This window comes from Camellia sinensis, chromosome 5 (assembly GCF_055761805.1).
Source record: "Camellia sinensis isolate YWXY chromosome 5, ASM5576180v1, whole genome shotgun sequence".
Classification (NCBI taxonomy): Eukaryota; Viridiplantae; Streptophyta; class Magnoliopsida; order Ericales; family Theaceae; genus Camellia; species Camellia sinensis.
In genome coordinates, this window is record NC_138965.1 from 134,048,820 (window position 1) to 134,062,446 (window position 13,627).

The 13,627-nt window shown below is 38.3% G+C and overlaps 1 protein-coding gene across 4 annotated transcripts; it reads left to right on the top strand.

Annotated features, from left to right (window-relative positions):
• The first annotated feature begins 8,542 nt into the window (after window positions 1-8,542).
• LOC114321285 (Late embryogenesis abundant (LEA) hydroxyproline-rich glycoprotein family) lies at window positions 8,543-12,109 on the top strand. Of its 4 annotated transcripts, none has more exons than XR_003650222.2 (3): window positions 8,548-9,629; window positions 10,628-10,697; window positions 10,803-11,243. XR_003650222.2 is itself a non-coding variant. In XM_028268465.2 (2 exons), the coding sequence occupies exons 1-2, from the start codon at window positions 8,914-8,916 to the stop codon at window positions 10,638-10,640; spliced, it is 729 nt and encodes a 242-aa protein (XP_028124266.2). In that variant the 5' UTR covers window positions 8,543-8,913; the 3' UTR covers window positions 10,641-11,243. The 4 variants fall into 4 exon arrangements, 1 of the variants encoding a protein (XP_028124266.2); XR_003650224.2 differs by lacking the exon at window positions 10,803-11,243 and adding an exon at window positions 11,970-12,109 and having other exon boundaries at window positions 8,558-9,629; XR_003650223.2 differs by having other exon boundaries at window positions 8,558-9,629; window positions 11,001-11,243.
• Window positions 12,110-13,627: the final 1,518 nt, after the last annotated feature.

Genomic DNA, 13,627 nt, shown 5'->3' on the forward strand with positions numbered 1-13,627 from the left:
TGACACAGGGGTATTATTGGCCGACAATGAGAGCCGATGCCGAATGTTACGTGAAAAAGTGTGAACAGTGCCAGAAGTTCTCTCCCTTGACCCACCTGTTTGCTGAAGAGCTAAGCTCCATAACCAGTCCTTGGCCGTTCGCCCAATGAAGACTTGGCATCGTCGGACCATTGCCGAGGGCCCCAGGGAACAAACGATACTTGATTGTCGCGACAAATTACTTCACAAAATAGGTCGAAAGGGAGGCATTAACGTACATTCGAGATGCTGATGTTAAACGCTTTGTATGGAGAAATATCATAACACGATTCAGCATTCCAAGAGCACTCATCTCAGACAACGACACCTAATTTGATTGCGGCGTCTACCGAGATCTGTGCAGCAAGTATGGTATCCAGCCTTACTTTTCCACACCGGCTTATCCACAAAGCAATGGTCAAGCTGAAGCTTCTAACAAATCCATCTTGGACAGCATCAAGAAGAGGCTGGAGAAAGTTAAAAGCAAAGGGGTAGAAGAATTGCCGAGTGTGTTGTGGGCTCATCGAACTACGCCGAGGCGATCTACTGGGGAAACGCCGTTTGCTTTATGCTTTGGAACCCAGGCGATTATACCCCTGGAGATCGGCCTTCCAACCTTGAAGTCGAAAGTTTTTGACATGGGCCAAAACAACATGATGCTGGCCTTGGATTTGACTCTGATTGAAGAACGAAAAGACCGTGCCCTTGCGTCCATGGCATGGTACCAGCAGCAGCTTGCTAAGTCGTATAATCAACGTGTTCAGCTGCGCTGCTACACACCAGGAGAGTTGGTCCTGAAGAAAGTACTCGCAGCTGCCAGAAAATCGACTAATGGAAAATTGGGTCCAAACTGGGACGACCCATATCAAGTCGATTCGATCGCTGGAGTAGGGACATATCGGCTCAAAGACATGTCTGGAAGGAGCCTGCTACGGCCTTGGAATTCAACACACTTGCGTAAATTTTATCATTAAACCCGACTTGTGGGGAATGATACTAGTTTTGAATGGTTCACCATGTACACATTTCACTCTTGCAATGCAAAGTCTCCAATTTCCTTATCGCACAATTCAGTTCAAAAGTCTTCGGATTCGGAACCCCATTGGCGCATGACACTTTTGGGCTGATTAAGCCTCCGGATTCGGAGCGCCCTTCGTGGATATCACGATCGGCCAAATTAAGTCTCCGGATTCGGAGCCCCATCGGTGAATGACTCATTTGGGCCGATTAAAGCCTCCGAATTCGGAGTGCCCTTCGTGGATATCACGATCGGCCAAATTAAGTCTCCGGATTCTGAGCCACATCGGTGCATGACACCTTTAGGCCGAATACGACTCCAGATTCAGAGTGCCCTTCGTGGATATCACGATTGGCCAAATAAAGCCTTCGAATCCGGAGCCCCAATCATGCATAACACGTTTGGGCCGATTAAGACGCCGGATTCGGAGCGCCCTTCACGACGAAGGTTAAGGCATATAAATATTCAAAGTGGAATATTTACTTTAAAAGCATACAAACATTGAAAATGAAATGTTTGAATAAGTTGGGCCGGCGCAACCGCATAAACAAAATTAAAATATGCAAACATTCGAAACGAGATGCCCAATCAGGCATGTAAACATTCAAAATCAAACACAACCATTTAAAATAAAATATTTTATTAAATTATCCAATAGATACATAGCTGACGCCCAATCTGTGTTGGAACGTTTACAATATAAGTTTAGTTCTATTCGGCATCGCCCTCATCATTGCTCTTCTCAATTTTGAAAGCGTCAAAAGAAAAGTCGTGACAATGATATAATGGCGACGCCGATTCAACTCCTGCTCCTTGGAGTGCCTCTGAGGCTTAGAGAGCCTTAATCCACCCGTGCCTAAAGCCCCGATTCTCGCATCGGCACATTTCATCTGCGAGTTTCTCTTTGGTCTTGTCTATCCCGACTATTCGGCCGTCGTGGAAGCCTTTTTCATAACCCACGGTCCTTGCATTTTTCACGACAAACATGCTTGTCATATCCCGATCGGCTATCGTGTGACTTAACAGCCGTTGGGTCACTCTCTCCTCCACGACCGGGTTAGATTGACCTGCCGTACGCGGCTCGGTGGTTTGAGCCTTCCTAAGTTCCTTAAGCTCACGCTCGGCCTTCTCCACACGAGCCTCCAAGTTCCGAATTTGTTCGTCATTTTTCTCTATTTCTCGCTGCGCGGCGCGTTGGCGCATGCCGACTTCATAAACGATATACAGCCCTTTCACCGCCCCGTGGATGCCTTCTCGAAATACTTCGAAATCCTGTTAACCAACTATCGACTGATGGACTTCCGGTGAAAAAATTTGTCGAGCAAACTCGACTACTACACCTGGGTCGTTGACAACGGAGTTCGCCTCCGTCATCGGTTTATTCCCCACAAAAATCGCAAAACTCAACGGTTGCGGCGTTGCGTCGGCCTCATTTCTCGGTCGCGGTCGTGGGGAGCTTCCTCGTTGCTGTTTTTCCTTTCGGGGTGATCTACTTCTACGACTTGAAGGCTGACGTTTTTCCCGTTCTTTGGACGTCCTACCTCCCGCACGGATGGGTTCACTGCTGCGATTCATTGTAGTGTTAAGCTCAGCCAATGTTCGTGCTTTTCCTCTGCTGTTGAAAAACAGTCTATTTGATATTTGCACTTATCTAACCTAACGGAACAAATTATTTTAAATTGAGTCTGAACACAATAAGTGGAGTCACTGGCGCGAAGAGTCCATCCCATTTATTTCTAATGCTTGCAGCGCCCCTGAGGCTATTTCATTAACGCTAAACTCCAAAAGACTGATGCCGATCGACGTGCACCGTAACCAGTCTTTAAACTATTAGTATTCGGCTTTTTGGAGTTCATGCATTGGCTGGGGCAAGGGCAGATTTATTAATCTGATCGGCCAAGCATCTAAGCCCGATACTGATCATTGTGTGCCACAGCCACTCCATATGAACTATTAGTATTCGGCTTTTTGGAGTTCATGCATTAGCTGGGGTAAGGGCAGATTTAGTAATCTGATCAGCTATTCAACGAGGATAAATTAAAATTGCCTAGTTATCTAATCGGCAAGTATACATGAATGTTTTATCCAAAATAGCAAAAAATAATACCATTCATCAATAACAAAATTTAGCACAAATAATAGCAAAGTATAAAGGAAATTTTCATTAGTAAATTGGGCACAAATTGTAGCCATTTTACATATGAAAACTACTAAACAAAAAGCTACAAATTCGCATGAAAATGCCTAGCAAAAAACTATGACTGTAGCAATACATGAAAACTACTAAACGAAAAGTTGTAAGAATACATTCAAAATTTTAAAACAAAAACAAATGTCGCCTAAATTAATCCTTAGAGTCAGACTCCAGCGGCTCAACATCCACTTGCTCGTATGGAATCGACATAGCCAATGTCACATCAGCAGCAACAAGGGCTTTGAGCCAGCCGTGTTTGAATCTCCGATTTTCAAATTTGGGGACTTCTTCCACATAGTTGGCGAGAGCAGTACTTTGCCTGGCCTCGAACGCCTTGGAAGCCTCGGAGTCGGCTGTTTCCTTCGCCTTCTTTAATTCTTCCAACTCAGCCTCCAGTTTGGCGATCGCCTCTTGGGCTAACTTGAGCACGTCTGCCCTCTTCTCGGCAGCCAATCTCAGCTGATCCGCATTTCTCACCCTCTCCATCTCGGCCTCGGCCCTGGCGCTTTCTATTTTCGCCCTCACTGCCTCGAAATCAGCCCTGCTCCTTTGGCTCTCTACTTCCGTTTGTAAACGGCCAAGTCGTTCGACGGTGTCATGCTGGCGACGACCTATCTCGGCTATTCTCCCGACCGTCTGCGAAATAGGAAATTAAAACCAAAACAATATTTGCATAAAAGGGGAAGATAAGGTCAAGGTATATACCACGAGAGCCGATTGAGCAGCTAGTGCTATTGCTAGCAGATTCGGCTCTACCTGGAAAGCTGTCTTGTCAGCCGGCAATGAGACGGACGTAGCCATGCTAAGTGCGACGGTTGGGTCTTTAATTGCCGAAGCATCAGAGGAGATCGGCGTGTTTTTTGTCTTCGGTTGAATGACAAAAGGCACAACCACATCCGACTCCTCTAAACGAGGTCGTTTGTCGGCACGGTTTTCTTCTGAGCTGGCCTCGACCTCGGCAGGACGCTTTTCTGCCCTTTTCTCAGCCTCTTGATCGGCCTGTACAACCACCTCAGACTCGGCACTTCGGTTTTTTGCCGTTTCCTCCTCAATAACAGACAAGGAAGGTTGAGATTCGACAACAGGTAGGGAGAGCTGAGATTCGGCGGTAGGTGGCACTTCAGATCGAATGGCCATTGCTCTTCGCCGCGCGACCATCTTTTCCGCGTTTTTCATTTTGGCAAGTTGTGTGAAGCTTAACCCAGCCATGTCTTCGGGGTATGCGCTGGGAAGGTCCTCTAAACAGTTAAAAACGTCGTCAAATGGAAGGTCCCCTCGGTTTGAAGTGGACAGAGCGTCAGCTGAATTGAGGTCGGCTTCCTCAAAGGCCAACTTCAAAGCCTCGTCTACTTCCGCTTCAGACTGATCTGACTCGGCGACCTCAGTTACTTCCGTCCGCTTCGAATCGGACCCCTCAAAACCAACTTGCCGCAAGTTTTTGAAGTCGGTCAAAATAAGAGCGGTAAGAAACTTTTCACCCCTTGGAATTAGAATGTTTTCTGCCGCCGAGAAGGTCGTATATGTCGGCTCGTAGCGAAGCAGAACGTGAGCCGCCCTCCCTTGTTTCTGAAGACTCGGACGGCCGAAATATTTGAGCCCGACTTTAATTTCTGAAAGAACGGCGTCATCGGTTGAAGTCAGGACTTTTTTCAAATCATTTCCTGCACAAGCAAAACCATGAGGTCTAAAAAATGAAGCTTTATAAATATAACAAAAAATAAACACAAGAAGCTATACAGCTACCTGGTTCGCCCCTCCGTCTAGGAATAGGATCGAGGCGATCCTCGCCTTCGCCGAATTCCAAGTTGCTTTGGACAACGACCATAACATCATCGACTCGCTTCCCAGAACTGGAAAGCATAGTCATTAATTGATGGTCGGTGTCCTTGGCCCTAAGGAAATAACGTCTGTGCTGACCAGAAGACTTGGCCAAGGCATAACAATGCCGAATAGCAGGAATGCCGATGTTAATCCTAAGGCGACTGTTTAGCTCTATAATCCCCATTATGATTCTAAAAAAGTTGATATTGGGTTGGGAAGGGATTAGACCCCAATGGCAAAACACAGCCCTAAGGAATGGGTAAAGAGAGAAACAGACTCCACCCTCTGTGATTGATAGGAGAGGGAAGATGATTGTGGTTTCATCAGCCCTCTCCATATCGAGGGTACTGTCTGTCATGAGTGACAGATAGACGTCATCAGGAATGGAAAAATGGCATCGGGAGCCAGAAATTCGATCTGAGGAGAGGAGATCTTTCAAATGTTTTGTCATTTCTTTCAGCCTATAGGAATATGCTAAACCAAAAACAAACCGGAAAAAGGATTCAAAGAAGAGAGAGAGAGAGAACTTACAAGAGATGAAGAGGATAGTGAAGGAAAAGAAGTTGTAGAGGTAATTCGGAAGGTAGTCTAGCGACGAGCACCTAAAAATGTGTATGTATTTGAAAAGACGTCGAAATTTTAAATCACAATAAATAGAAGTGTACGAAGGGGCGGGAAGTTAAAATGATAACCGAGAGGTGTGTGCTCAGACATCTGTGTTGGAATGAGGTCAGCCGCTGAATTTCGGCTATGACTTTTCGAGTTCGAAACCAAACACTCCAGCCAACTGTCGTTAGTGGAGTGCTTGGGGGCAATTGTGGAGGCTAAATATTGGGAGTCGTAGAGAGGCCGAATAGTTGAACTTGGAGAGTCGAAATATATATAGCACTCGGCCCCGTCTCGCACGTTCAAATCCTACCCTATTCGGCCAAATAACCAGTTGAGCAAAGGGCCGAGTGAAAAGTGGTTTGCTACAAAAGAAGCCGAATGGCGAATTGAAAGTGAGCCCAATCCCGAGGCCCAAGAAAGAAAAGATATAAATAGAAGAACATCAGCCAGAAAAGAGGTATGTGAGAATCAATATGCTTAACTTAAAATACAAGTAATCCAGAGAGAGTACATACTAACTTGTCCGTTGGAGTGCTAAATCCGGCACCCCCGACCGGAGTGTTTATTTCTTTTCAAGTGACAATCTGAGGATCGCGAGCGTCCCCCAGCATCTGAAGAGTATTTCCAAACCACTTCCCCACACTATCCATAGTTATTTTGTGTCCCTTATACTCTTGGCATTATATTTCTCACTCTGTTATGTGCTTATAGCTGTTTACCAATTTTTAAAAAATAATGTAATTCAAAAATAGTTTTTGGAAAGTCTTAGACGCTGGCTGCAGAATAGACACACACAACACTTTTATGATATTTTTATATGTAAATATCGGCCTTTTTGGTCGATACATTTTGTAATAAAAATAGAAGTTCTGATGATTATTTTGGTACCCTCACTTAAATATTATTTCCGCTTGTGTTTATTAATTTGTTCAAGAATTGGTCGGAGGTAACTTCAATTACTGGCCATCATGATACTTAACCCTTGGGTACGGGGAGCGGGTCGTGACAGTGCTGTACAAAACTAAGTGCTACATTATTGTGGGAGCCGTCTTTAAAATTCGTACGAACTATCTATTGAGTCCATACATATGTTCTGTACCGTGATTATGATTATTTTGCTTATATGATTTATGTATTATATATTTGCTATTCAAAATAATTTATATCAAACAAATCTCTATTTAGCCCAAGTAATTATCCATAGTGAGTTTCATACCCTTTATGCTTTTAGTGTAATATTTCTCATTCTATTATGTGGTTATAGTTGTTAACCACTTTCAGGACCAGTGCATGCGGTAGACACAAGATACTTTGTAGTCATAGTTCAGTTTTGGTAATATAAATGAATAGAAGCTCCAATGCATATATTTTTGTTATCATTAAATTAAAATTTGGATTCCTTTTTATTTTATTCCACTACATGATTAATTGTTATGACTTCAACTATTGCTTTGTTGCGAGGCCAAACTGTCGGATATTGGGTTTGGGTCATGACATGCAAAATTAAGTAATTTGTTTTTTGAATTTTAGAAACTTATTATAGATTCTATATAAAAAAAAATACAATTCTAATTATTAATATTCATAAAATTTATTATTTATTTATAAAAATTGAACTAAAATTTGTATTTATTTATTGGGTAAATTACAAATACATCATTTGAGATTTGCTTAAAATATGAATTACCTCTGTGATTTGAAAAATTATAAATATCTCACTGTCATAATTTTTTGTTTAACAGAATTAATTAAAAATTGAAATTTTTGACTGTTTACCTATACAATAATAAAATTATCTGATTTATTAATTGAAATAAAATTTTAATATTATTAAAAATTATTAATTAACATAATAATTTATTAATAAAAAAATCTATTTATTATGAAACTATATTAGGAAATATAATATAATTTTTAAAATCATAAAAAATAATTTATTTAAGTACTTATTTCCGTTGCATGCAGAGAGGCGGCAAAAGCTTTCCCGCGCGCCACGTCGTCATATGAGAGCCGCGCGCGTGAATTTATGCGCCGAATATATATCAATAGAAAAAACAAAAAAGCTATAAAATTATAATTAAATAATTACTGTATAAAATTTAGGGACTTCGTTTGGAAAATTCGTTATTTTTTTAATTTTTAATTTTTAAAATTATTTTAATTTGGTATTAAAAAATTTGTTTAGATTATTTTTTTGACTTCTTTTAATTTTTTAAAGAGAAAAAATAAAATAATTGTGATTTAGATTTAATATTTTATTTTTTTACTAATTCAATTAAAAATTCAAAAGAATTACTTACCAAGCGAGGGTTAAAATGCAAGAATTTAGAGACATAATGTTAAATAATTTATGCAAGAATTTAGAGACATAATATTAAATAATTTTAAAATATAAATACAAAAAGAAAATGTGGTGAGAGAAAATCCGTATCCATTGGATGGGGGCCATTATTCCGACTCTCTCCCAAATGACCACCCAACTCTTGGGAAATTGTTTAATATTCTCGAGTATTAAGGCCTCGCAACTGAATTTTTTAGTTAAAAAGTTAAAAAATTATTAAATTAGTTAAAAAGTCAATAATTTATATTAAAAAATTAAAAATTTTCTTTTTTTTTTTACTTTTTACACATCTTTTCGTAAAAAGTCAAAAAATTATCCCAAACATACTGGAGTAATTTTTTTTAGCTCATATTTTAATTAAATAGTCAAAAAATTATTAAATTAACCTATTCGCAAATAAGGCCTAAATATTTGTATTATTTAATATATCTTTTTACATATTTTAATTATTCAATGTAATACTTTACTTACTCATTTTTTTCGCCACTCATAATATTATAAAATATTTCAAAATTATGAATAACTACTCCTCAACTCCCTCCCTCCCTCCCTCCCCCCTCTGTCTCTCTCTCTCTCTCTCTGCAATTTCCTTTCAAATTCAATGGGCGCTCTTTCTTCCCCATCATTAATATCTCACCTCTCATTCACCCCCAAAACATAATCTCTTCATTTCACCCAAACCCTTTTCATCTTCTTCATTTCCCCATTCAAATCCTCCCTCCCCACAATTCAACAACCAAAAAACAAAAACAAAATCTCCAATCCCAAACCCATTTCAATCCGATTCAAGTTTCCACAACGTCCTAATAAAACAATTCAATTCAATTCAATCCCATTTTTTGGTGAAACATCCTTTGAATTTCATTTCAATTTCACTGCAATTCAGCAAAGGCAACAATCAAGTTTTCGACAATGTCGGACCAAACGAAGCCGGTTCTGCAAAAACCGCCGGGGTACAGAGACCCAAACGCCCCGGTCTACCCCCGCCCCAGACCGCCCACCAAAAAACCGGTCCTCCCACTCTCTCTCCACCAGAGGAAGAAGCGCCGCCGCCGTTGCCGCTTCTGCTGCTGCTACGCCACCGTCATCCTCCTTCTCCTCCTCCTCCTCGCCGCCGTCTGCGGCTGCTTCTTCTACCTCTATTACCAGCCTCATTTCCCTGTTTTCTACCTCCAATCCCTCAAATTCTCCCGGTTCAAACTCACCTCCGGTCCAGACGGCCCTTCCCTCAGCTCCCAAGCGGTTGTTCGGATAGAGGTGAGAAATCCTAACTCTGTTTTGAGGTTGAATTATGGGAAATCGGTGGTGGAATTGAGCGGAGAAGGGGTGGATTTGGGGACGGCGAAGAGGCCGGAGTTCAGGCAAGGGAGGAAGAACACGACGGTGTTGAAGTTCACGGTGGCGGTGAGGAATGTGGCGGTGGAGAGTGGCACTGCGGCGAAGAAGCTGAAGGGAGGGGTGAGGAATAAGAGGGTGGTGGTGAGGACGGAGGTGAGGACAGGGATTGGGGTGGCGGCCGACTGGTGGAGCTCCGTGAAGGTGGGGGTTAGGGTTTTGTGTGATGGAGTGAGCTTGAAGAAGGTTGAAGCTGGTGCTGTCCCCAAGTGCACCGTCTATATGTTCAAATGGTGAGTAATCAATGCTTTGTTTTGTCATTTATTTCAATGGAAATTTGAAGTGCATTCAAACCAATTCATAATTTTGTGGAAGGAGTTGTGTTTATGTGATTGCAAAATTGTAAATCAATTTGATCTACTAGCATAAATCAATCATATAGGATCTATAAAAAAGTGGAACACAACTCATATGATAGGATTGTGTTTAATTTTACCATCTAAAAAAAAAAAAAAAAAAAAACAAACAAACAAACAAAAAAGTTAAACCCACCTTATATAAGAAGACTGTTTAGTTTTGCAATTGGTTATGTGTTTGACCTTTTCATTGATGCTATACAAATTAATATTTTTTTTTTGAGTGCAATGCAAATTTACCTATGGATGTGGCGAGGGGGTTTTGTTTTAGTTGATTGACTACAAAACAAATCAATAATTAACAAGAAACAGTTAATGTCATTTGGAGTAAATTTGACGTAATATCTATTATATTATCATAATAAGTCTCATTTCAAGGCGTTAATTTTTTTTTACAGAGTAAGAAAAGTTTATAAAAATTGTTAATTTGTACAGTGTTTTTTTTTTTTTTTTTAATTTTTATGGTGGGAAACAAATCAAGATAATATTTTTGCACAGTTCTCACTTATACGGAATAACATGTCTCACTTGCATCCATTTTGCAATTACTTTTTTCGTTTCCTATTTTCTTATGGACAATATGTTGCATATGGAAATTGAGTAATGTATATGCATCCCTCTGTATAGAAAAGCTTTAGAATATATTTAAAGAGATAGTTGGATGGTACTGGTGATGATGTCTTTGTGGTGATACTTAACATAAAAACAATAAGCATTACAGAGCTCATATAGATTTCCTATGCATATTGTAACATAGTGTCAAATGATGTACAATTGTTGGTTTTCAAGAATTTGGAAACATGTGAATTATGCTTCTTGATCTTGAGATCATTTGTTCAACCTTTGCTAATTTGGAATTGTTGGACTTGCTACAGGTTCAAACTGTAAATCCCATACAAAATGTATGTTTGTTCAGCTTTTGGATGATGCAGTCGATGGAGAAAGGTTGGTGTTTTCTCTTGAATTTAAGACTACACTACTGCATTGTATATAACTTCATATTTATCATTGTTACATTGCATGATCCTTTACTTCATATGCATAAAAAAGAAAGTAGGCGAAGAAAAGAGAAGTGGAGAGGGTATCATTCATAGCAACCTAGCTTTTGTTCGCGGAAATGTTGGCTCATGGTGCCTTATGGGGGCAATATATATTTATATTCTTTGTATATTGTGATGAATTGACAAACTATTTATTTCTGTTTTTTGACGGAATCGTGTTCATTAATCAAATTGATGTCTTTTTTAGGTTAATTATTTTCTTTTCTTGTTGAGAAAAAGAGGGGGAAAGAATTGAAGTTGTAACGTCTTGTGGTGTGAAACAATGAAAGGACAGCCTTTGTGGTTGCCTTTGAAGGAAGGATACTTGCTTTTTGTATCCAGAAAGATATTAAGATGTGCCATCTAAATTGATGCATTTAGATTGAGTTTGTTGAATCGCCATTTTTACTTTTTTTAATATTTTTTTGGGTGATCAATCACCATTCTTGGCCTTTATTTATTCATCCATAAAGCTATTACTACTTTTGTTCAATGATTTTCTTTAATTTTTCTTAGCTATTGTATCCTTTACTATGTTATTTTGATACGCTTACAAAGTGTAAATTCTAGCATGGTTTATTTTTATTTTTTGTTCTTGGCTTGAATAACTCCATCTGTCTAGATGTTCTCTGTCATGGTTGTATCGGCTAGATGTTTTGAATGCACTAGTTCAATTATTGTATTCTAAACCTTTTATAAAAAAAAATAATGTGTCACTGATTATGGTTGGTTTTAGATGTTGTGTTGATCATAGTAATAGGTGAAAAAAAATGTGAATTCCGTCTAGTAACTACACCATAATAATACAAAGTTTTTTAGAATAAATGTGAGATGAAAGTTAACTATCGAGTGTGGGATTCACCATGGTCGGGACCCATCATTTATGCCTTTTTCTATATAGCATTTTGCTTTCATTTTTTGTATTTTTTTTAGGGAATAGAGAACGATTTTTTTTCTTTTTAAAATACTTGTGTGAGCTGTTTTTTATGTGTATATATTACAATTAATTAGAGGCACAATATTCTCTATATCAAAAATAAAAATTTGATACCTTGTATTCGATGCATTCACAATTATATAATTTTGTCTTCAAATTTATGTATTTTGAAATTCTTACCGTCTTATACAATAATTTTACAAATGTTACCGTGCCCTAATTTACTTGCTTTTTTAGCAGAAGTGCCAACAGATGTGAAGTAATATGGCTGCCAATAATGGTAATGCTATCCCTCATTAATCACAATTTGTTAGTGTTTAGTTTTGTGTAAAAACACTTTGAAAATTGTAATTTTTTTTTAAAATTTTAAATTCAATGAAATTGTTTTGGAATTAGTGAACAGGGTCTTGTATTATGTATTTTTTTAAAAGGACGGACTGAATTGGTCTAATTTGTGAATAAAGATTCATTTATGGGGTGTTTGGTTGAGGGATTTGGGGAGGGATTTGGAAAGGGAAAGGGAAAAGGTATGTGAAACTATGTGAAATATAGGCATGATTTATTCACATTTCACCTACCTTTTCCATTTCTCTTTCCAAATCCCTCTCCAAATCCCCCAACCAAACACAGCATTAGAGTAATATTGAAATGACCATCTATTTTTATTGTCTTATTTTACTATGTGACGTATCAATCTAGTTGTTTATATATTAGTGGTGAAATTCATTATATTAATAGGTTATGTTTGTTTGGACAGTCATGGCTTTGGAATTGGACTAAAAATTCAACAAAATACATAATTTGATGTTTGTCTAAAAAAATTAAGGTTTGGTCTAATAGTTCATTTGCATATGATATTCTTTTCTCCATATGGAAGACTATTAATTTAATGGGACAAAATAATGGACTAATTAAATTATAAAATTGATAGGATTTTATGAACCTCTCTTTATAATCCTCAAGCAAGTCAAATATGTGAAAGGATAAGCAATGCATAGGAAATTAGGAATTGTTAATCTCAGCACTAATAACTCTAGAAATGCTAATTCCATCTAATTCAATCGATTCAAACAAATATGATCATATTAGGTCGATAAATAAGATAATAAGTATAATATAATTTGAAAATATAATAATGATACCATTATTATTCATTTTATCTGTGACTTTATTGATTTGCCCACATGGAAGGAAACAATACACCTCAAGTGGATTCACAAGGCTTAAGTTTCAACTCATAGTATTGAATTTCTTTGAAACGTTTTAACATGTTGCAAGGTTTTTTTATTTTGTTACCCAGAACACTCTCAAGGCAAGGCTTTTAGGATCCACCCTTACAAGCTAATTTGGGAAAAGTTAGCCGATCTACCTAAACTGTCGGACTTTCACTAGAGTAGTAGGGAATTCGAACCCTGATCAGTAAGGAGAAGAATATACTACCTTACCAAGGTTTAACACCATTAAAACAGTGATAGATTAGTTGGCTCAAAAAGTGTTTTTTTCCCCATTGGAATGTCTTGTGTCTCACTTATAACATCTACTCCCTATAATTGTATATCTGGCAAGGAAAATGAAAAATGGATTGAAAATTTTGGAAAAGCAGTCTGTGGACTCAGGTAGGCCCAAGAGCATGGTTTGAAAAAATTGACAAATATTTTATTGAGAATAACTCGTGGATGTGAGAGAGAAAGAGAGAGAGAGAGAGAGAGAGAGAGAGAGATTTTAGTTGAATTTTCAAAATTAATTTAACTATTTAAAGAAAAAAATGTTGACAGTTGGGATGACAGATTTGGGACACTGATGCTCTGGAAATGGAAATTATTTAAGACTCATGATATTTTTGTGTCAAACAAATGTATTCTTATGACTTGGTGAATTTCAGTATGCTGAATTTAATA

Bases quoted from the DNA above. Each gene is read 5' to 3' on its own strand.
- LOC114321285 (XM_028268465.2), top strand. From the start codon at position 8,914: ATGTCGGACCAAACGAAGCCGGTTCTGCAAAAACCGCCGGGGTACAGA.